Raw genomic sequence first — 23782 nt, 5'->3', positions numbered from 1 at the left:
GGTCCCTATGCTTGGACACCACCAATGTAGACTATCCCACGGAAATGCTGACAGATTTCTAACAGTGTTTTCCAGATCACTGGAGACACCTGAAGCTCCCTGAGCCCTTAGCCTCGGACTTTTCCCTCCCCTTCACACTCACTCATTTTTCTCAGAATCATCCCATATTTTGTTTATAGGTCAGAAGGGGTAAATGAACAAAAGTGGTAGTCCTGTACAAAGTGGGGATGTTTGGGCATTCATTGCAAGAGAAGACACATTCATTTTGTGCACATTGTGAGGTTGTTGGCTATTAGGTTCAAGGACATTATAAGCAATAAAAAGAAGTGCATATGACATTGGGAAATGCACCAGCTAGGAAAACATCATAAGCTTACAGACCTTATTAAAGTTACGCTTTGGCAAAGAAGCCAAAGAAAAAAAGCCCTAGAGAGGAGAGATGTGTCCTCCTGGGTGGCTGTGGTTTCCACTTGTAAGTGCTTAAATGATTTCTGACACTATCCTGGTCTTGTCTTTGTTGGAATAAACAGTGTGCAAGAACCAATGGCCAGAGAGAAACAATAGCAAGGACAGGATTCATTTGTACTAGTTTTAGTATGAATTAACCACATCCCAGATGGCATTTACATATATAAATATTTACCATCAATGGATGCCTTGATTCTGTTTCAAGGTAGTAATTCTAAGCTAATAGAGAAAAAACAAAGCATATAATTCAATAATATTTTATTGTCAATAGCACAGAAAAAAGTCATCATTGGACCTTTAGAAGAAAAAGAACCTTATTTACAATAAGTGGCAAGAAATTTAATAAGGGGAGGTATATAAGAAAAACTGTAACAAATACTTCTTTTGGTGATGAATTTAAAAATTAGGTTGCAACATAGCTGATTTATCAGAATCATTTTATAAATTATTTCTGTAGATTACAAACTGCTATCTGAAATAGCTAGATTTGTAAACTGAAAAATATATGCCAAAGCATTGTGAGTACTTAAATAGTTTCACTTGTATTTTCTGAACATTTGGAATCCCTTCTCTTTTCCCATTGTCACATTAGTAAGAGAGGAAAGGTCCTTCATTGACTATAAAACTCTTATCATTACAAGAATCCCTGTAGATTTTAAGTTGTTGTTGTTGGAGATTTTGGGAACCTTGTCATCTGGTTAGAAGCCCTGCCAGCAACAGCATCACCCAAATGACCAGGTGGGACAATTAGGAAAAACAAAAGCCAATTTTGTAAAAATTGAACTATCCTCTAGGTCTTGGTCTTCCCCTAAAATAGGCCTAGAATTCTTTATCCAACTTTCCAAGATCCCAAATGCTCTGCAAAGTGTTTCTATGAGCTGGCAACTTATTTGTTTTTCAGAAAATTTTGATCACTGGTGAACTACTTTTATGTACCCATTTTGTGTGAATAGTCTATACTAATGGAAGAAATAATAAGGTATTGTTTTATAGTATGATATTCCAAAACTGATCTGTGGAGTTCCATAATATATAGAATTTACAATGTGTCATCTTTTTTAAAAATCTCCCATTGAGGTCTTGGAAAAAACCTGTTTCTCAAGGTTTAACATAAAGACTTCTGGACCTACAGTATTGTGACGTGTTCACAAATTTTACTGGAAAAGGGTAATTTTGTGGGTCCTATTCTCTAGAATTTCATAAGGTTTTAAAAAGAGTGAAGATGTCTAAAGTCTTCTTTATTTCAGTGAAGGCAAAAATCCTGAGAATAATGTCCTCCACATCATGTTTTCAGGCATTCTTCTCTTGAAGACTACACTTTGTCCACAGCCCTAGATGCTTTGACAAGTGAAGAACACATAGTTTCCAAGGTGTTTCCATTTCATTACAAGCAAGCACTATTTTCTTTGACAAATGAAAACAAAGAGATTGGGAAAGAAGTGTCTGTGAGTGTGAGGTTACATAAGACAAGAAACGACAGCTTCCTGATTCAGCAAAATTAACAATTTATTGCATAGAAAGTGATTATCTGGATACAAAGTTTACAGAGATCTGCAGCTACAGACAAATTACCTGAGATTTGTCAAGTCCCTGCCACTTAAGGAGAACAATATTTGCCAAAGAAAATGATGTTTCGTGTCTTGTTGTGTCTAATGAGATAAATAAATGGGTGGTCAGCATTGAATTCATCCTTGTGCTGTAAGATTCGGGATCCAGGCACCTCAATGGACTCACCGCCTTCTTCAGTTATTTCTAGACATACTCTGTGAATCACATTTGATAGGGACACCCCCTTGGTCTCTGACATTCCAGAGAAATCAGATGCATTTTCATTGAAGAGGCTTTTTAGCCCCAGATTTTCCAGACTATCTTTGGGATCAATCATCTTTTCCACCTTAAACTTTGGGAGGGAGAGTTTGACTTTAGCGTTGGCCATTGTGCTGGGGTTGGTCCACTGCAACAGTGTTTCGGGACTGAGTTGTTTTTCAATCTGAAGGACAAAAGGAAAAGTACTTAATTTTATTCAGTTCTGATTTAAAAAACAAAACAAAACAAAACAAAAAACAAAAAAAAATAGCTTGATTAAAAAAGAGAAAGTGTGTTTAAGTCCAGTTTTAAGGCATTTAAATCAGCCTTGGTTTGAAGGTACCCCAACACTGAGACAAGCTCTCATATAAGATCTACCAGCCCAGACGTCTCTATCCCACCCTGCATGAAGGCTCTCTTCTCTGCAACATTCATGAGAGCATGGTTTTTATTTGCTTAAGTTATAAAGTAGTTTTTCAGAAACAGACATGTAGATTATGATTTTATATATACAACAGCAAAATGAATGTAAAATTAGAAACGTTCATATAGATCTCCTGACTGTTTGTTACAATTTATCTACAAAGGAGTTCATGTTATGCATCATCTAGACATACCACCAAAGTCAAACAGAAGCTATTCTTTTTCTTGGTTTTATAATGAGAACTCGGACTAGCTCTGATTCACTCTTTAAGATCATGAATGATGAATGCCACCATTTCAACTGGCTAAAAAGATAGATATGCAACGAAGCGTAAAATAACTTAGTCATAAAGTTCTTCATGGAGCAAATGAAATTAAATTGCTCCTTGACCTTCCCAGAAGTACCACTACCGAGAATGACAGTAGCTAACTGTTGTTACTAACCCGGAACAGTATTGCACCAGTGTTATTCTCCTAGAGCAAATAAAAGCCAAGGGCATGGTAAGGTCACAAGCTGGTGCAAGTGTACTTTTTAATGGGGGAAGGAACAACTTCTTCTTTTATTCATCTACAATAATTACTTTTCAATTAATATTCTTACCTTGTTTGATGCAAATTACTAGGATCAAAAATTCATTATAGTTAACTAGCTCTTCCACTAACGGACTTATATTCTGTTTCCCACTTAAGCATCGAGTACAGGCCAAGAACTCTTTTTCCCCCTTGGCTCAAATTCTTTGTCTTCATTCCTTGACTAAACGTGTAGCCATGGACTAGTGACTCACACCATGACTCCCTTCTTCATTGGTAAGCAAGAGCATCGAAGTTTCTAATTCATAGGAAAGTTACAAAAGCTAAATAAAATCATTTGAAGAATTTAGTGGCGACCTTGGCCTATTTTAAAGGACAAGTATGTTGGTTGTTTCTCACTTTAAAGAAGAATGGACACAGAATGGACCTCAGGCCCCTCGAAGATGACTGAGCTGAAGTGTGTGAGGCAGGCAACCATTGTCACACTGCTTTACTATGTTGGGGTTCCCTATGTAAGCACCCAGCTGCCTCCTGACCTTCTCCAGGCCTGTGGACTCATCCTCCACATCCTTGGGGAGCACGATGAGCATGCTGAGATGCTTATTCTGGAATGGAAGCTCTATGATCTTACAGTTGATGTCATCAATGTTGCCCAAGCAGAATGTGGCCTCAAGATTCATCATTTGTACCGGCTTGGTGTCTGTCTGTTAGGAGAGAAAAATTTGAAAGGGTTAATTTTCAATTTGCAAAAGAATACATAAACACACACACATATACAAATACATAGAATCAAATATAGATATGGATTTAGATAATAAAGACACAGAGGTAGAAATAAAGATAGAAACAACAATGAAGACAGAAATATACAAACGTCTGTGGCTTTGGAGACCATTATGACTTAACCACATGCATGAGAATGTACACTGTATGATGCATCCTGGGAAGGTCTTATGATTTCCTTTGAAAGTTATCCATGTACATTACTATCCCATGTGCTCCACATTATAGGAACTATGTCTATTGTATTTGTGTATATAAAAGGAAAAATAATATGATTTCATATTTCATATGATGGACAACAATCAAAATATAGGGAATTGTATGAGTATGGCAGCAGTCGCCTATAATCCCAGCACTCTGTAGACAGAGGCAGAAGAATTATGAACTAAAGGCAAGCCTGGGCCGCATAATAAACTCAAGGCCAGTCTGAGCTATATAGAAATACCTTGTCTCAAAAGAAAACAAAACCCACAGGCTAAGGACACAGCTCAGGAGTACAGAATTTGCCTGGCAAGTGCAAAGCTCTGGCTTCAATCTCTAACAACACACACACACACACAGGGCTGGGCGGGGGGGGGGGGAGAGAAGAAAGAAGGAAGAAAGAAAAGGGATAGAAAAATGTACAAAATTATTTTCAAAATATGTTTCTAAGATGTATATAAAACATAAATTTCTTAGTTCGATTTGGATTCAACCCCTCCAAGCTAATTCATCAAATAAATGGAAATATTACAAAATCTAAAAAAAAAATCTAAATCTAAAACCACTTCTGGGCTCATGTGTTTAGATAAAAGGTGCATAACTTGTAGATCTGTACATAATTTTTTCAGAATAGGCATTACATTAAGCTCTTACCATAATTTCATCATGGTAATCCAGCCCTTAAAGGAGACACCAAGGGAAATGCAAAACTGTTTTAGTACTATCACTAAAAACACACAATTATTGGCAAATGCAGTTCAAGGGACACTAGAAAGAAATAATAGAACCTGTATTCAAAAGGAGTGCATTGCCCACACAGCCCAGAGTCAGGTTTAATTGTTTATTAGGTAGACACTGAAATTCCATAACTTCAAACCCCTGTAATTCTGTTTAGGGTCCAGGCTTCCAGGCTCTGTTGTTACCTGGCTTTATGATTTAAGAGCAGTAATGGAGGAATAGCACAATCCTTCCTCCCCTTTCAGATACATGTTTTGGTGCTTTCACAAACATAAAAACTACAAGTCTTAACACCATGAGAGTCCAAGTCCCACCCACTGGCATTCCATGAGGAGATCCTGGGGAATTCACAACAGACACCATTAGTCACATACTTGAGATTTCACTTACACTCAGGGGCCCTTTGCCAGTCCTTCCCAGAGAGGAACATCAACCATCAATCAAATGATGGATGAAATGGGCTGTGTCATCTTCATGTGACTGTTAGTGGAGTGATGCCTACCCATGTAATAGCAGAGGCTATAAAGTACATGCTGCTCCAGCCCTCAGTGAGAGATAGCACTAAAAGCCTGTGTGTGCAATATGTAGTGTCTGAAGTACCTAACATGTGTGCCAGCTGTCCCAAGCAGTCAGTTAAGTCCACTGCAGTCAAAGGCTCAGAAAGAGAACATGGAAGAAGAGTCATCTGCCCCACCCCCACCCCCAGCTCCCTGGGAAAATTTTTTAATCTATTAGAAGCAGTAACAGCGTTTTTCCCTCCCCCAAGAAACTCTGCAGTCCCGGACTCTTGTGTTTTATCTGACACTGGCTTTTGGGCTAAGGATACAGCTTAGTTTGCCAAATGCTTTCCAAACATACAAAGCTCCGGTATCAACCCCTAGCAACACATAAACCAAGTGTGATTGTGTGTGTCTATAATCCCAGACTTGGAAAGACACAATGAGAGTCAGAAGGCCAAAGTCATTTGGGAGTTTATTACAAGTTAGAGACTACATGGACTGACTCAAAAAAATTTAAAGCTGGTCTTTGAAAATTGATTGACTATTCACCCAGACATTTTCGGAGCACTTAGCTGTAGACACTGAGATGAGGAAGACAAGGTCCGTGCCCTTATAAAGTCACGCATTAATGAAGGAAGTAGGAAAGCAAATCTGTCTTAAGAAAATCACCTGTGGGGTGAGTGGGGTATGAACAGAAAACCCTTAGGAATCGGGGAATCATGAAAGCCACTCTAGTTAAACCAAACCACGCTGGCGTCTCTTGGGATTTTCACTTGGGCTCTAGGATTAAGAACCTGAGACTTGATAGGTCATGGACTCAGGAAAAAGCGACTCCTATTATTCTACTAAAGGAACACAGCAATAAAATGACTGCTAATGGCATATTGCTCTACCCATACATCAGCGCATTAGTCAACCATCATCAGAGAACTTTCATCTTGAAGTAAATGGTAATTAACAAAGAAATCCACAACTGGACAAGCTGTACAGAGTGATAGATTTCAAGGCACTCAGCCTTAAATGAGATGTATTTATCTAGCCGCTCCCCTCAAGGCTCAGAGATCTATCTAGAAAAAGAGACAGAAAGAGGTAATGAGTGACTCCCAGGAAAGGGAATCTTCCAGACACAACAGGACTGATACACGTATGAACTTACAGAGGCAGTGGCAACATGCACAAGACCTGCACACACTAAAGCCATATGGTATCCCAGCACTGAGAAGGGGAAATGAACACAAAGACCCACCCCTAACCGAAAAGCTATTGCAACGAATATGTGTTGGGAGGGGGAAACCCATTTTCTCCAATGGAGTGTCACTGAGTGGTAGAGCACACTCCAGGACAGCCCCCAGGCTCAGGAAGAACAGGCCAACAAAGACTCCATGCCTTTTATGTGTGTGGGTTTTTTGTTGGTTATTTCTTGTCTTATTTTCTTTTTTATTTTGTTTATCTGCCTGACTTTTGTCTTTAGTTGTTTGTGTATTTGTTGTTTTTCTTGTTTGGTTGAGTTTATTTGACAGTGAGGTCATCATGAAGTTGGATGGGGAAGGAACGAGGGAGGTTCTGAGAGGATTGGAGGAGAAAGAATATGATGAAAATAAATTTATTCTTAAAAGATGCTATTTGGTCAGGATCTGGAAGGAACAGAATGCTAAAATATTATGCATAAGACATCTTGAGTACTACACCTGAAGTGTTAATTTATTCAAGCCTGAGTTATTTTTACTATTATTATTGTTGTTGTTGTTGTTGTTGTTATGTTTTTTCATGTGCATGGGTGTGTGCACATATATGCAAACACCGTGGCACCTGTACACATGTGGCAATCAGAACAATTAACAAGAGCCCTTTCTTGTTTTCTACCAAGTGGGCTTGGGGGACTGGACTCAAACTGTGAGAGTTGGCAGTTAAATCCCTTTACCTGCTGAGGCACCTTGCTGGCCCTGGTCTGAGTAGTCACCAAACAAGATAAAAGCACATACAGCTCCCCTAGTTTCTCTCAGGATATCTCCAGTCTTGGTTCTCTGGCTTAATTTATATTTTTTTAAAAAGGTTCTTTACTTACAAACATTAGTTTTAATCTATCTGCCCCAATAATGTACATGAGATTGTCCTGAAAAACAGGCTTCTAGCTCTTCCTATAATGATTCCCAGTAGTGTAGATGAGGAAAACTCTATTTTTTCATCATAATCAACCATATTAAAAATGAGCTGGGCTGGGCACTACAAAAAAAAAAAAAAGGAAAGAAAGAAGGGGTGGGGGATAAATATTAACTATGCATTTTATTACCAGGTAAGTAAGAAAATGAGACCAAAGTGAAGTCACTGAGTCAGGAACCCAGTTCCTCAGTGGCCACCCTTTCTGATAACCCGGAGGGCTCCACTCTGCTCTGTCTGCTTGCTTTCTGGCCTTTTCCCTCCTTTGATTTCTGTGTCTCTTCCTTTTCCGCAGAGATGCACTCCTGTACGTGGTTTTGACCTACTTCCCACTACATGCTGCTCATACCTTGTTGACTCTGAATGGGCATTCTTTGGTTTCTGATTCAGGAAATTTCTTCATCCACTTTCCAACAAAATAGGCGGCATTAACCACAAGGATCTTGGTCTGGTCAGTTATACTGTTCTCTGATAAAATGTCCTCAAAGTGACCTGCAATGAGTATAGGAAAGCACATATTGCCTAAATCGTCTGTGCTGCATGCTTGTCCACCCCAGCAGTATGGCCACCCATTACCACCTGTAACGTGACCGCCAGTCCCTTATAGTTACTTCCTATTTGCCACAGGCTCTACAAACACTGTGAATACATCTCTAAGAAAGGCCATCTAGTCACTGATTGCATCCGATTTCCTGGCAGAGGAAGACAGCTCACGGGGACTTTTAATGGGGGAGGTAAAATAAGAGCAGAGAGGCCTGAGAGAGCTCTGCTGAAAGCAGGGATGGACCCTGGACTCAGCAGCCTGAGGACAAAACGTTCACTACAATCCATCGATCGATTGATCGATCGATAGGTTTGGCTTTGTTGTAGATTTACATTTTCCTAAGACTTTTTGTCCTTTTCATTTTTGATAAAGTTGTAGAAAATTTTTAGTTGAAAGTGGATTATTCAAGAATCCTCTTGCCATTTCCAGACTTAAAAACCTGGCTTCATGATCTGCAGAACCCTACAGGATAAAAGGAACAGCTGGGCTCTCCCAGGGCATGTGGCAGCTTGTCAGAGAGCAAGGCAAAGCTCACCGAAAACAATGCACCCCCGTCTGCCAAGCAATGGGTTGATACCAGAACTGCCCAGAAACTCAAGTTGTTGACATGGCTTGATGAACAAAGAATTTAGCTGGCACTAAAAATATCGAAAGAAGCTTCCTGATGTTCAATATTTTTAAGCTTGGAGGAAGGATTCTTGAGCAGGGAGGGCCTCTTGGCCGTTTATAGCAACATTAAATGGTGCTTACCGTCTGTGAGCTCCTTAATGGAGCTGTTAATTTGACCTTTCGTTTCTTCCAGTTTATCTTTGAAGTCAACAGTTTCCAATTCTTTTGCATATGGTCTTTTTGTAGAACTGATAAATTCCTGCAAAACATCCAGCTCACAAAATCACAAAGCCCTTTGCTAATGTAAATGGAGCTAATGCAGGATTACACTGAGTTAAAAATGGATTCCTTAAATATCTATCACTACACATACATTTTCAAAATTGGCTACACTCTATGAAGCCTCATGTAGAAATAAGCATTTTCTTTGTATTAGATGTTTTGTTTCTTCAGTTATAAGCTATCGGTTACCAAATTGTCAATTGGATATCAGCTTTGTCAACAACAACAACAACAAAAGACCTGCTGGGCTCTGTAGCACACACTTGTAATCCTAGAACTCAGGGAGGCAGAGGCAGGTGGATGCCTGTGAGTTTTAGGCCAGCCTGGTCTACGAAGTAAGCCCAGGACAGCCACGGCTATACAGAGAAACCTTGTCTCAAAATAAAAACAAAAAACCCACTATGTTAAATACATATAATTATAGTATGAATCCCAATTATTTTATTTTTTAATTATTTATATTAGCATATGTATAACATAACTATATAGTTTTGGTTTTAATCTAAAACATGCCTCAGACACCTATGGTTTGAGCATTTAGCTCTCAGTTTGTGGCACTATTTTGAGGCCCTAACTAAGGAAATTATCTGAAGATTATCTCTGGCCACTTCCTGCAAGAGAGTGTTCTACTTCCTGGTCCCTCCTGGAGTGAGCAGCTGTCTTCTGCTACACACTCCTGCTGAGGTATCTGCCTAAGAAAGTGGTTAACAAGCAACCATGAATAAACTTGGAGCCAAAATAATACTTTATTCCACTAAGTTTCCGGATGCTATTTTATCACAGCAATAAGAACAAATAATGAACACAGCATATATGTTATGTATCAAGAGTAAAAAATAAATAAATATGATAAGGAACAGACAACTTTCATCCTCACTAAAAAAAAGTAAATGTTCTTTAGAGACCTGATACTTAAAATATGATCCAAAAATCAGAAGTCAAGTATCACCTAAGATCTTGTTAGAATGAAGGGTTAGGCCTGTAGACATCCTTAGACTGGGAATTTTAGCAAGATTCCCAGGAGTTTCATATGCACAATCAAGTGCAGGAAAGAACACAGAGAGGTGCATCGTCGTCAATGTCTAACTCTAATCCAACCTTAAATGTGAACCTGCCCCTACTGACTTGATGCAAGAGATCTGAGGCTATACAGATTTAGACTTTCAACAAACACTTGAGTGGTTCCGATCCAGCCGATGCCCCCAGGGCTCATTCATAGGTACTATTGGCTAGTATATTTCCAGGTAATACATAATAGGAGAAGCAATGAAAAATGAAAGAGGAAAAGAAAGGAAGGGAAGACGCAAGAGGAGGGGGAAGAAGCAGAGGGAGGGAAGGGAAGCAAAGAGAAAGGCAGGAAGGGAGAAAGGGGAAGGGAGAGGAAGAAATGAGAAAGGGGGAAAGGAGGGTAAGAGAAAAGAAAGGAAAAGAAAAGAAAGGCTTAAGTTCTCAGTTTGGTAAAAATAGTTCTAGCTGTGGAATGGAAATCCAGCCAATCTAACATGACTTGAATGCCCTGCCACTCTGTCTTGAACTCCTTCACAGGAGAAATCATCTTAGCCAATTCAGTTAGCTCCAGGTAACTGAGGCCCAGCCTTGGACTGCCTGAGCATCCAGTCCTACCAAGAGCATCAGGAAGACTGCCAGATGAAGAGCCTCCTCTGATGCTGCCACTAACAAGTCTTTAAGGATCACCTGGGGAGCTTTCGGAATGCTGCCACGGCCAACCATAATCCTCATCTCAATTTTCTTTAATTTCCCAGGTGGCCGCTGGAACAAAATAGTTGTGCATAGATGTCTTCAGGCACGAGAGTAAATTCTCAACAATGTCTAATAACTTCGCTCTCAAAGATCTCACACAAAAACAAATACAGCTTGCAGAGCACTGTCATGCCAAGGTGGAGCATGTGCCTTAGCAATCTAGAAGCTGGAAATGCTGCCCATAGAAGGAGGAGCTGAGTCAGTCCTACATTACCAGAGAAGAGACATCCTATAATCAAGAATTTGGGTTGTGTATTTAAATAGAGATATTAAAGCTATTATGAAAAAACAAAACAAAAGTCTTGAGCCACCAGCCCCGACCTTTAGTCCCAGCACTGAGGAGGCAGAGGCAGGAGGATCTCTGTGAGTTTGAGACCAACCTGGTCTACAAAGCCAGTCCAGGACAGCCAAGGTTACACTCTGGAGTCTAACAATAGTGGCCCACAATGTTCTTCATATGACTGCTTGAAGAAATGAGTTCATTTAAATGACTACAGCAGCCTTGTACAAATGTCCATCCAACTAGCCAAGGAAAACAACATCAAGTACTGATCATTTGTAGAGGTTATTTTCTTACTGGTTCTAAAAGATATCTGGGACATTTTAAAAAAGGGAACTGGGAAGTGTAGGATGTCATCAGGCCATGTATTCCTCTGTTGAAGGAGAGAGCTTACTACAAGTTGTCATAAACCCCTTATGGAGACCCATTCAGGAGATAATTGGACTTCCCATCATCCCTTCTCTTCAAAGGACTAGTTGGGGGCTTGATGGGGAAAAGGGACACAGTTCTCTGTATCATGAGCCTGATGTGACTGCTGTTTCATCCCCCAACATCCAACATCTGTCATAGGGCTGCGTGACTTGACACTCTAGAGAAGGGGTGCCCTGGGACATGTTGTGTGTCTATTGGGTGAAATGCCCCTCTGGGGAGAAGCCCCATCCTGCTGTCACAAACAACTTACTGCAGAAGGGTTCAGAGCCTTGTCTATGTAGAGTCGCTTGATTAGTTTCAAAGAGTAAAAGGAGCTGAGCTTATTAACGTCAGAAGTGACTGTTTGGAACCCAAAGGGTACATCTTTGACGTTCTCCAAGTGAAGGACCTGTTAAGAGAAAACAAAATCCGTTATTTAAAAATATTGTCCTGGAGGTCAGGGGAAGAAATGCTTGCCATGCAGGCATGAGACATAAATTGGATCCCTGGATTTCATGTTTTGAAAAAAAACCTGCATCAGTAGGTCCTCAGTAAGGGTGAGGCAGGATTTGAGCTGGGTCCGTCTTACACAGGCCTTGTGCAGGTAAGCAAAGCTGCTGTGAGTTCGTGAGTGCTCTAACCATGTCAAGTCCAGACCTTGGCATCTCACAGCTGCCCACCCCATCCTCCATCTCTTTCATCCCTCATGCCTCCTCCTCCACACTTCCTGAGCCTTAGTGTTTTGAGGGCAAGAGAGGTCAGGCAAGATGTCCCGTGAAGGGCTGAGAGCTCAGTCTCTGATTCTCAGAACCTCAATCAATTATGCACCCCAGCCTTGACTGCTGCCCACAGCAAACGTGGGCACTGGTGTACTCCCATGCCTCCGAGAACGGCCTCACACCTTTAGACATGTAGTCCCCACTACTTGAACTAAATAGACTATCAGAAAGGAAACACACACACACGCGCACACACACAAAGCTGGAGGAAAGTCATATTGAGGGAGAATTTGAAGGGAGTTGGAAAGGGGATGGATATGATCAAGTTTCATTATATACATACATTTAAGTTCTCAAGAATTAAGAAAATGAATGTCGCGAAAAGACCAGATGTGCTAGCAAAGACAAATAGGTCACACACTGCAGTGGAAAATCTTCCTGTGGTTGAGGCACAGATGCCGCTCACCCCACCCCCACCCCCCCAGCCCGCGACTCCCGCAGTCCCGGAAAAAGAGCTGAAAAGTGAAGCATGGCATCTAGGTTTACAGCATATGGAGATGCAGCTTTCATGGGAGATGGCGCTCCTCTCCCCGGAGCTGAAACGGTCTCTTCCACCTCACTCCATTTCTTATCCTGACCGGGTCGATGTTTTATCAGTAATAATTTTAAGGACACCTGTGAAAGTGTTCTCATTTCAAATACTGGTGGATTTTTTTTTTTAAAGAAAAGGGTTTTTCCCTTTTGAATCTTACATCAATCTGCATCAGGGAAATAACAGAGAGGAGCAGGAAGTGCTCCTACTGTCTCAGAGCTTGAGAAGTCTCAAAACAGCAATCAAGAAAATCATCTCATTTGAGGGTCCAAGAACTTTACAAGGCTAATCAAGCACAGCCCAAAAGAAACTCTGAAATATCTATATACATATGTATGTGTTTGCATGGGAAATTTTACTTTGGCCCATTTGTCTCAAATGATGTATTAAGCCCCCCCAGGGTTCCAAAACATATGTGCATGCAATTTATTTTATTTATCGATGCTAGTTTGAAGATAGGTAATTTAAAACATTTCTTCTGAGATTGCATATACTCTAGGGTAGAATGTAATTGAGTTTGCATTTTAATATTAAGTTTGATGTCCTAAATAAATTGTGTTTTGAGGAGCAGCGCTTTGTTCTCTGAATGTAGGGCAGCAAGCAGGGGGTAGCTTTTCCCCCATTTACTAAGAGTATGTGCAACCAAGTATTTAATAAGTCATTTGATTGATGTTAAAATACGTCAGGTGAGGGATGTCGTATGTCCTGCTGACAGCCACTGGTAAACGGAACACCTGTCAGATGTTCACCATCCCAATCTAGTGCCTGTTCTAAATATAGGTCCTGTTACCAACACACGGATGTTCGTGTTTAGAATATATTAAAAGAGTCCTGAGAATGGTAAAGCCCTCTGTCCTGAATAGTTCCAGCCATGCATTTCTAAAATTAGGTCCTGACCATGAATTCCAGTAACTATATCCCCATTCAAAACCAAACCAAGGCTTGGGCAGCTTACCTGTCCAATTTCCTTTGCTGTGTCTCCTTTGGCACCTACTTGAACAAGTGACAGGGAAGTGGAGATACATATTGGAGAGAAGAGAATGTTTCCTGCTGGCTCCTTTCTAGTCAGTTGTTTGAAAAAATCAATAGCAAAAGCCGAATTTGCCAGTCTTAGGGCATCCATCTTGGGCCTAGAACCAAGCACAAAACCTAATTCTCAATACAAAACATGTTCCCAACCACATCCTACAAGAGCAGTGTTCTACTTCAGTGAAGCAACTATCTTGGATAGGATATATAGAAGTTTTTGGTAAGTTCTGAAAGAAAAGCAGTTGTGAAGAGACCTCTGGACAAATGTCTAGAGGCGCCTGTGTGTGCTTTCCTCCACAGTATCGTCACATTCTGCTCAGCCACCACGGCCAACATCAAGAGGCCACGGTGCCACTTCCCCAGTAAGTGTCCAGAGCAGCTGGCAACATTAGTAAAAAACTCAGTTTGCTTTTAAAATCACATATTTCAATTACTATTTTGGTTAAATCATACAAAATAGTTATTTGTGTGCCAAAATACAATTGTGGCATCTATGTGTGGTTCTTTCTATATTTATTAAGTGGATAATCTTATCCTCAAAAAAGATACACCGACTTCTTAATTCTCTTTTTAGTTAATTAATTTATTTATTTATTCACTTTACATCCTGGTCATAGTCCCATCCCAATTCTTAACACCTATGAGCATAACATTGTTTGAAAATAGCGTGTCTACAGCTTTAATTAAAGTTTTTAAGCTAGATGGGCACTAATCCAATGTGGCAAGTGTCTTTATAAGAACAGGAAAGAAAATACAGAAACAGATAAACAGACAGGAAAGATAACCTATACACATACACAGAGAGAAAACTATTACATATCTTAGGCAGGATGTGCACCCCAAGGTCAGAGACAGTTTTACCGCTCAAAGTCAAAGGCTTCCTTAGCCAGGCCCCACAGTGGGTCAGACTCAAGTGCATAGACCCAATTACAATTGGCACCTTACACCTTAACAGAAATTCCAAATGCACACAAGAGAATAAAATCAAGATGTGGTTCAAAATCAAATCGGTGTTCAGAATTCTCTTTATAGGGCTGTATATAGAATAAACTCAAATCGACCGTAATATTCCTCAGAATCTGAAAATCACATTTATTAGCAAAAGAAAGACAAAGCTGAGCCCACTGGTGGCCACCAGCTTTGCTCCCTGATCTCCTGCTAATGGTAGGTGCACTCAGGCTGGTGTGCCTATTAAAAATCTGTCACAAGGTACCCAAAAGTTCGAGTGGACATTAATACTTCCTTTTTCAAGCCAGGTCTTCTTTTGGAGGAGGAGACTTTAATTTTTTTTTAATTTTTTTATTATTATAATTTATTCACATTACATTCTGATTATAATTCCCTCACTCTTATCTTCCTGTTCCCACCCTTCCTCCCTTTTCCATTCTATTCCCCTTCCCTAGACCTCCGACAGGTGGGGTCCTCCTCCCCCACCATCTGACCACAGCCTATCAGGTCTCATCTGGACTGCCTGCATCCCCTTCCTCTGTGTTCCCACATGGCTTCTCTGCCAGGGATCAAATCACAGGCATCAGAGTTCATGTCAGCAGCAGCATCCCCCTACCCCACCCCTCGTAGAATGAGCTTTCCATTGGATACATCTGAACAGAGGGTCTGGTCCTCTGCTTGCCATGTCTTCTTCATTCTCTTAGGCAAGGTCAGCATGTGAGATGACATCAGCACCCCTGCCCAGAGGCCAGCTAGTGTTAAGTACATAGGAACCAGCAGGGTCTACTGCTGTGGGTGTCTATGGAGAGTTCTGAGCCCTCTTCTCACCACTAGGGAACCTCCAAGAGACTCTTCACTCCAGGTTTAGGAAATACATGTGAGTTTCAGAACAAGAGGTTCAGGCTTCCTTGGCAGCATATTTAACAGCTCAACATGGGTGTGAATGAGCGTGAAGTGATGAGCCGTGTCCTCATCAACCACAGAAACCAAAACTGAGATCCCTGCCCATCCAGGACACATGTCAACATCTAAGGAAAGTTCTCTCTGCCACTCACTAGGAACAGCATGCTGGCATACACTGAGCCCAAATGACGCTGTGCAGAAAGATTCATTCATGTTCTAATAAGGCTAATTACAAAGTCTATCAGTGCTGTACATATTTCCGTGTGAAGCTTGGGTGCAGGTTTGGCTTGGAAACTATTAACCTATGAACCAGACCTCGCCCTGTCACAGAGGACCTTCTTCTGCATGGTGGCCTCAGCACTTGAAGCCCAAACCCATCTGTCTACCCTGACAAATGGCTCCACTATCAGAAAAATTTCCTTGGCTACGGTGAACGGTAGCAGCCCTTAGTATCTGAGGTCCCCTCTACAGCATACTTGTCTGATAGGCACAGCCTGGAGGTGTCATGTATAAGGTCTGTTTACATGTGGAAAGTGTTGTGATGGTGTGACGGTTACTTAATCTTCATTGTCAACTTAGATAATTTAGAATTCCTGTGGCAGCAAATTTCTGGGCATATCTGGGTGATAATTTCTAGATTAGAATACTTAAGGTACCAGACTACCCTAACTAGAGGTGATGCTGTTCTAGGGCCAGGGTCCCAGACTGAATAAGAGAGGGAAAGCAACTGAGCATAGCCATCAGGCGGTGTGTTTCCTGACTGTGGATTCAATGTGACCAGCCACCCTTGTCCCTGCTGTTCCCTTCCCTGTCAAGAGGGGCTGTATCTTCTACAACTGAAGGCAGAGGAAACACCCTCATTTAAGTTGTTTGCCTCAGGTGTTTTTTCACAACAATGAGATGAGTAGGAAGCAGCCACTGATTAAGAAATTGATCACTTGAAAACTCACATCAGTGGCTCTGTGATTTGGTAACCTGAACACACCATAAAGCTGGTGTCGACTGAGGGAGCTTGAAAGAAGGCTGGATGCAGCCAACTGGCACCTCCCTGTGTCTTAAAATGAAGAATTTAAGCAAATCTCAGACATGCTGACAGTAACTCCCAGAAAAAGTGTGAAGTTCCTGCATAGACCATTTTGCACAAGCAAATCCCATTTTTAAACCTTTAAATAACTCATCAGAGATGAATAAGTCCTGTACAAAAAAAGTTTAGATGTCTAAAATCTTGCACTCAAAATGCTAAAATCAGTTCAATTGTTTCCATCTTTATCACCTTCTTACAGGGCTGTCGCCTTTCATTTTTGTGACAATCCCAGAATCTTGTCTAAAGATATTATTCTACCTTACTCTAACAGAAAAAAAACTGCACATTTCAAAATCACTTGGTAGTTTTAAAGTAATTTTCATCTTAACGGGAAAAATGTCAAGTAACTCTTAAAGCAGTATAGAAATACGATTTCCGTGAACCCATAGTTCTCTGACCAGAGAACAACCCCACTAATTGCTTATACACTATCAACCTGGTCAGCCCTGAAGTCATAAACGTGCAAGCAACACTAAGTTGACTCAGTACGATGTATTTATATGTTTTTGGTTTTGAGATATATGTGAAAATAATAATTAAGAGAGAGGTTGTGAATTTGAGAGGTGGTAGGAGAAAGGCAGAAAGGGTTGGACGGAGGGAAGGAAGAGGGTGAAAGGATGTGATTATGGGGTTTTTCCCCATTTTTAATTATTAAGAAAAAACGATAATTAAAAGATACTTCTTCCTGCAATTCTTTGCTGCGGTATTGATATTGTATAACCATAAACCTTTAAAGTGGGACAACATCTTGCAGCAGGATCTAGTCTGGCCACACCCCTTCATTTTGCAAATGACTGAAGTGGAGGGAGATGCTGCGATTCTCCCAGGCCACCCACGCAGGGAGTGGGAACAGCAGGGCCGAGCCCAGAATCCATTTCTTCTGGCTCCCAGCCCAGCCCCTCCCCACCACACACCCCTCCTCTTCTTTCTTCACAAGTAGGTTTTTGCTGCCACTTGTTTTTTTTCTGGAGTTTCTCAAGCTCCTCAAATCCTGTATCCTAAATAATCCCCCTTCACAGATACCAGGACACCCTTTGTGTGTAGGCAGGACACTGGTTTTGTTTGGGTTTTATGGTTACTTGTTCAGTTGGTTGCTTTAATGACACAGAACTTTTCCCCCAAGGATTTTTCTACTTGAAGAAGCTCGGGTTCTCCTTTCTGCCTCTGCTGTTCAAATTCTCAGTGTTTAGGTTCTTCCGTTCTGTAAGTTGTAAACACCTAACTCAAATCAGGCTTTGGGAACCTCAAGGTGGGGGCTGGAGAGATGGCTTAGTGATTAAAAGCCCTGGGCGCTCTTCCGGAGGAACAACATTTCACGCCAAGCCCCCACACAGTGGCTCACAACCATCTGTAACTCTTGTTCCAGAGGATCTAGTAGCCTCCGTGGTCACTGCACACATGTGGTACATGGGTATACATGCGGGCAAAGCACCCACACACATAAATTGCAAACAAATAAATAAAAACAATTGAGGAACAAAAAAAAGAATCCCAAAGCACACACATCCTAGCTTCATTCTCAGCTGCAAGTTATCAGCTACTGACATAAATGGGAAAATAGTGTGCTAGTTACCATAGAGACTCAGCAAAACATCACCCCTACATGAAAGCTCAGTGACATCTCCTGAGAAGCACTGACATCTAAGTGAATCGTACAAAAGAGAATAATAAGGACTTCGTCAGACGAAAGCGGGGACAGAGAGAATGTAAACAAATGAGTGGCCCCACACATGCCTGTGGGTGTAAAGGTGATGTTTAGAATGTAGTAAGGAATTATGCTCATCAGCAACCTGGTGATAGCAGTTACTTCTTTAAGGTCCATGATGTCACGAGCTCTAGGAAGCTGGCTGGGTATGCAGACCAGGCACGGCTTCTCTCCCGTTCTCATTAGACCTTAGGTCTCATTAGACAGCTGCTGGTTACCACTGACAAGTGAGTGCCACTTACACCTTCTGCACACCGTGCCATGCTGGTGACCCCCATGACTCATAGGTGTTGCAGCTGGGTAGGTCCGGCTAACACCCTCCCTCCCTCAGCAGCTTACAGAGCATTTTCTGGCAACAAAAAGGCTAGACTGCAAGGAGGCTTTAAGGTCAGGGCCAGCTCACGTTGCCGAGTCAGGGTTCCCTAGTGTGCAGTACCTTCAGCCATGAGATCCATCCTCAACCCTCATAGCTAAACCAGTTATCCATAGTGTTCCGACAGTAGCTTGGACTACCTTGACCAACTCTTTGAAAGGTTTCTTGTGTCTAGTACTGGGCCTTTTGTTCGTCTGTGGTTCTTGTGAGGAGCATTGTCAGCCCAAGTGTCTTAACTTCCTTTAAGATAGATAGATGATTGATAGGTAAATAATGAGACAGAGGGGGGGGAGAATAGGTAGATAGATGATAGGTAGATAGGAAGAAGATAGATGTCTGTATAAATGTATATATACACACTTATATCTATTATATATAATTTTAAGTTTATATTAAAATAATATAATTCCTTGAGGCCTGTCAACTTTGTTCTTACTTGTCCCTCGTTCCTCTCACTCCTTCGGTATTAACCTCCCTCTGTCCTCACCAGCTGGAGCCGCCTCCTCATTATTCCCCTCATCAAAAAAGCTTCTCTTTATGGAAAATGGAGGAATTCAAGTTACAGAATCACGGGAAAGCACACTGGACACAATGCACACATGGACAGATGGTGAAAAGCCCAGCTCCAAGGGACAGCTCCTGTATCTGTGACTCGGCGAACATTTTGGGAAAGGGATGGAATGATTGTGAGATGCAGACTGTCAGGAAGTCTGTTGTGAAACAGTCTTTCCTAGAAGAGGCTGCACAAGCAGGGCCAGAGCAGGGACGGTGCCAACGGACACACTAATGTGGAAGGGATCTGAGGGATCCAACACCATGACAAAGAGCTATGAGTGGCCATTAGCTGCTGGGAGAAGGAGGGTTTGTCCTTCCCAAAGATGAGACCCTGTATTGGCTGCCCAATGCCAAGTGGTCACCTTCAAAATCACACACACACAAACAACAAAAACAGACCCAGCCAATCTATTTAAATACATATAGGCAGGTGTGGTGGCACACACCGTTAATCCCAGCACTCAGGGAAGCATCAGGGAAGCAGAGGCAGATAGGTTGCTGTGAGTTTGAGGCCAATCTGGTCTACAAAGTGAGTTCAGGACACCCAGGGCTATGCAGAGAAGCCCTGTCTTGAAAATAATATATGTATGTATGTATATACATATATATACACCCAGGCACATATATGTGGTGTGTGTGTGTGTGTGTGTGTGTGTGTGTGTGTGTGTGTGTGTGTGTATAACAAATACAATCAAAGAAATAGAGGCTATCAATGTGGAGGTTGTGGGAGGAGCCTGAGGTAAGGTAACTCGGAGGGACTGGGGGGAGGAAAGGGAGGAGGAAATGATGTGATTCTGTTTCAATTAAAAATAAAATAAAATGAATTAATGGAGCCACGTGCACCAGAAAGAGTGAGGAAAGCTCACGTCTGTGGACTGATAGCCTACGATGCTCTTTATGTAAAGATGTCCCCAAGTATGTAAAGCATGGTGGCCCATCTGGAAAGATAAAGGTTCCCATGGGCACAGTGATTATACATCCCACCTCGCCTGAGACAGTCCTGGCTGATGACTGTTGTCCTGCACGCTCTCAGTTAAATGGTATAGATCCATCCTATCTACAGACTACCAGTATCTGCCACACTCATCTCATGAGCAGACATGTGAACTCAGAGAGAGAGAGAGAGAGAGAGAGAGAGAGAGAGAGAGAGAGAGAGAGAGAGAGAATGAGAAAGGGAGAGAATGAGAGAGAACTATGTACATAGTTTTTCTTCATTTCATAAAAACTAAATTTTGCCAGGCCTCATAGCTCATACTGGAATACCAAAAGCAAGAGGTCTAAAGTAGGAGGATTGCCAGGAGTGTCATTAGTTCAAGGCCAGCCTACCCTATATAGTATGTTTTAGGCCAGTTTGTAGGGCTGCATAGTGAGATCCTGTTCCAAGAAACAAAGGGTTTCACTTTCAGAATTAGTAGCCTAGCTTGCCTCATTGTACAGACTGGGGACTTTCTAAGAGACCGCTTTTGGATATTTATTTATTCACTTGGTTTTTTGGTCATTCATTCATTGACTGTTGAACTGAAGAGTGAACCTAGGGCCTTGTTGATACTAAAGCCAATGTTCTAACACAGAGCTATGACCCCTTTGTACCTTTTATTTCAGAATAAGGTCTTTCTATGTCTCCCAGGCTGACTTTAAACTCTTTCCCTCACCCAAGTAGGTCTTTAATTTGGCTGGTTTCCAGCCTCAGCTTCCCAAGAGGCTGGGCTCACAGATGTCTGTCACCAAGCCCATCTCCCCTGGAGCTTTGATGTGAGTGCTCCTTGGGCAATAATAACCCAAAGCGTAGGAGCAAGGCCTTTGTGGTTCACGTTCTGGCCCCAGGAGGAGAAAAACTGGTACCAGAGTTCTAAAAATATCAGACTTCCCAGCTTTTGTGTTGCGGTACAATACTCTGAGAACTAAGTAAAGTAGTTGCAGAAATACTTCTTCTTTTTTTTCCAGAAATACTTCTTGAAAGTGTCTTGATGTCAGGAAAATGCCATGCAGGCATTAGCAATGAGGTTAATCTCTGTCATTTCCAACCTTGGAGTAGATTACCTTGCTCATAGAGTCTCAGCCATCCCTGCTGCCTCTGGTCCCTTGAAGCCTGGACTTAACTGCTGACCCACTGACAGGCTGCCAGACAACGCCAGACCAAGCCACACCTGGATAGCCCAAACTGCTGAGACTGCATACTCCAAAGTGAGCCTCATGCCCAGAGGGACTGAAGTGGCACCATGAGCAGGCGTTAGGAAGCACAGGTACAAAGCTGCTGACGCACTTTCTAGAGTCCCTTTCTGCCAGGCTTCCTTCTGCCCCACTTGACCGTCCCTGATGCTTGCCATGCAGTTTTGTTAAAGATCCTCTTAGAATGAGGAGGAGGTAAGAGAAAATTCTATCAGAACTTGTGTCATGGGAACATGCCTCACTAGGTCTGAAAACCTCCCTCCACTGAAGCCACTGCACCTTCCAGCGGGGTGACCTTAGGTACCACTTTACCATTGAGTTTCTTCAGCCTGAGCGATTGAGCAAAAATTGGTCAAGGTCCCCCAGTTCTGAGATCCAATTTGGGTGAATGAAACAACCTATTGTATTAAATGGAATCTTCAGTATGAAATGTTTGAACGAGGCCATAAAATTGTTATGATTATTATTATCATCATCATCATCATCATCATCATCCATCAGGAAAGCATCTCAAATGTTCATGAATTTATGTTGTACACGATTTCAAGTTTGCTGAATCCAATAGGAGCAAGGAGGTGTGATTTCTGCCTAGATCGCAGTTGTTGGACGATGAACAACTGGTCTAACGTTTAACATGCCAGGAATGTCAACCCACAATGCCCACTAGAAGGGTAAGCCCCAGTTCCCACCTTCTCAACCTTGCCCAGGTTTTAAGTACGACACCCTATCAGAGGCCTGCATCTCACATTCATCCTGCATTTTATGATAGGGCAGGAAACGATCTTAGTCCTCCTGGAATCACTGTGCACCTCACACCTCCGTCACACGAGCCTCCTGTCCTGTGCCTTCTTCATATTCTGAACGTAGAGGGCTACATGGCGACAGTTCTCCCGGAGCCACTTTGGGCTCACAGCGGAACTATGGAGCTGGGGGTGAGCCCTATCATACTGAAGCCAGGCTACCCTTGATAAAAAACCCAACCGCTTTCTTCAGCATTTGGAGTCAACCCTCTATTTCCTGGAACTTGTCCTCAAGAGGGAACTCACCAGCCCTGTGACCCCACTTTGCTTACCTTGAATTGCAGGTATCCTGGAAAACGCGCTGCAAAGACCAAAAAAGAGGCCTGCACAGAGAGGCAGTGAAAGCAGTGCTCTGCCAGGCTATGAGAGCAGCGTCACCTGCGGCCACACCCTGGCCTCCCACCCTGGCCCCGCCCCGCCTAGCCTGCGCTGCCAGCACTGCCCCCACCGCTGCGCTCTTACTCATGACTATGGCAGCCTGGGCAAGATTGGGAGACATAATTCTGGCAGAGCTTGCTGCTGCTGTCTGCACAGTTTCTGATGAGCCAGCGACAAGCACGGGCAGGAAGGGTCTGTCGGTGGATCCTGCCCTGAGCTAAGCACATGCATGTATATGTAAAGGCAACCAACCCTACCTGTCAAGCCAGCGCCAGAAGATGAGTGGGAGGAGATAAGAACAGAATAGGTGATTATAGAAAGAAATACTACAAACTTCTAAAGCTGACCTCCGTCTTTCCTGTGTAGAGTGCCATCACTCGGAGACAGTTTAATAGAATTACAAGGTGACCTAACAGAGGACAGAGTTTTGCACTGAAACTTGCAGGGGGTGAGGGGATCGCTGATTTGAGGATTCCAGGTCTCCTCCAGTTCCTTGATCTGCAGGATCTATTCTTTTCCTACCCTGTTTTCAGGGACGCACCTTAAAGTGAGCCAGTTACTTTCCCCGAGCGGTCACCTGTGCCCCTTGTTATTCGGCGTGCTAGGTTGTTTCCTCATAACCTTTTACTTTACCATTCTCCACCCTGACTACTCGAATTTGTTTGATTTTTTGTTTGTTTTTTATTTTAATTTTATTGGTTTATTCAGATTACAACTCAATTGTTATCCCATCACTTGTATCCTCCCATTCCTCCCTCCCTCCCGCTCTCACCCTATTCCCCTCCCCTAGGTCAAGACAGAGGGGGACCTCCTCCCACACTATATAGTCATAGGCTGTCAAGTCTCATCTTGGTAGCCTGCTTATTCTTTCTTTGAGTGCCGCCAGGCCTCCCCACCAAGGGGAGGTGGTCAAATATGGAGCACCAGAGTTTATGTCAAAGTCAGTCCCTGCTCTCCACATAATGTCCTCTCCATTGGGTAGATCAGAGTGGGGGTTCGATGTTTACTATTGTATTGTCCTTGGTTGGTGCAG

At 42.3% G+C, this 23782-nt stretch overlaps 1 protein-coding gene across 1 annotated transcript; it reads right to left on the bottom strand.

Moving 5' to 3' along the window:
• Positions 1 to 711: 711 nt before the first annotated feature.
• Positions 712 to 22799, bottom strand: SERPINB5 (serpin family B member 5). Its single transcript, XM_084795329.1, has 7 exons — positions 22644 to 22799; positions 13761 to 13935; positions 11766 to 11903; positions 8902 to 9019; positions 7957 to 8099; positions 3765 to 3932; positions 712 to 2458 (listed from the first exon to the last, which is right to left on the bottom strand). Exons 2-7 carry the CDS (start codon positions 13926 to 13928, stop codon positions 2066 to 2068), a joined length of 1128 nt encoding a protein of 375 aa, XP_084651455.1. The 5' UTR covers positions 13929 to 13935; positions 22644 to 22799; the 3' UTR covers positions 712 to 2065.
• Positions 22800 to 23782: the final 983 nt, after the last annotated feature.

The sequence above is a fragment of the Acomys minous genome, assembly GCF_964271855.1.
Source record: "Acomys minous genome assembly, chromosome: 1".
Taxonomy (NCBI): Eukaryota; Metazoa; Chordata; class Mammalia; order Rodentia; family Muridae; genus Acomys; species Acomys minous.
This window is presented reverse-complemented; position numbering and strand designations above follow the sequence as displayed.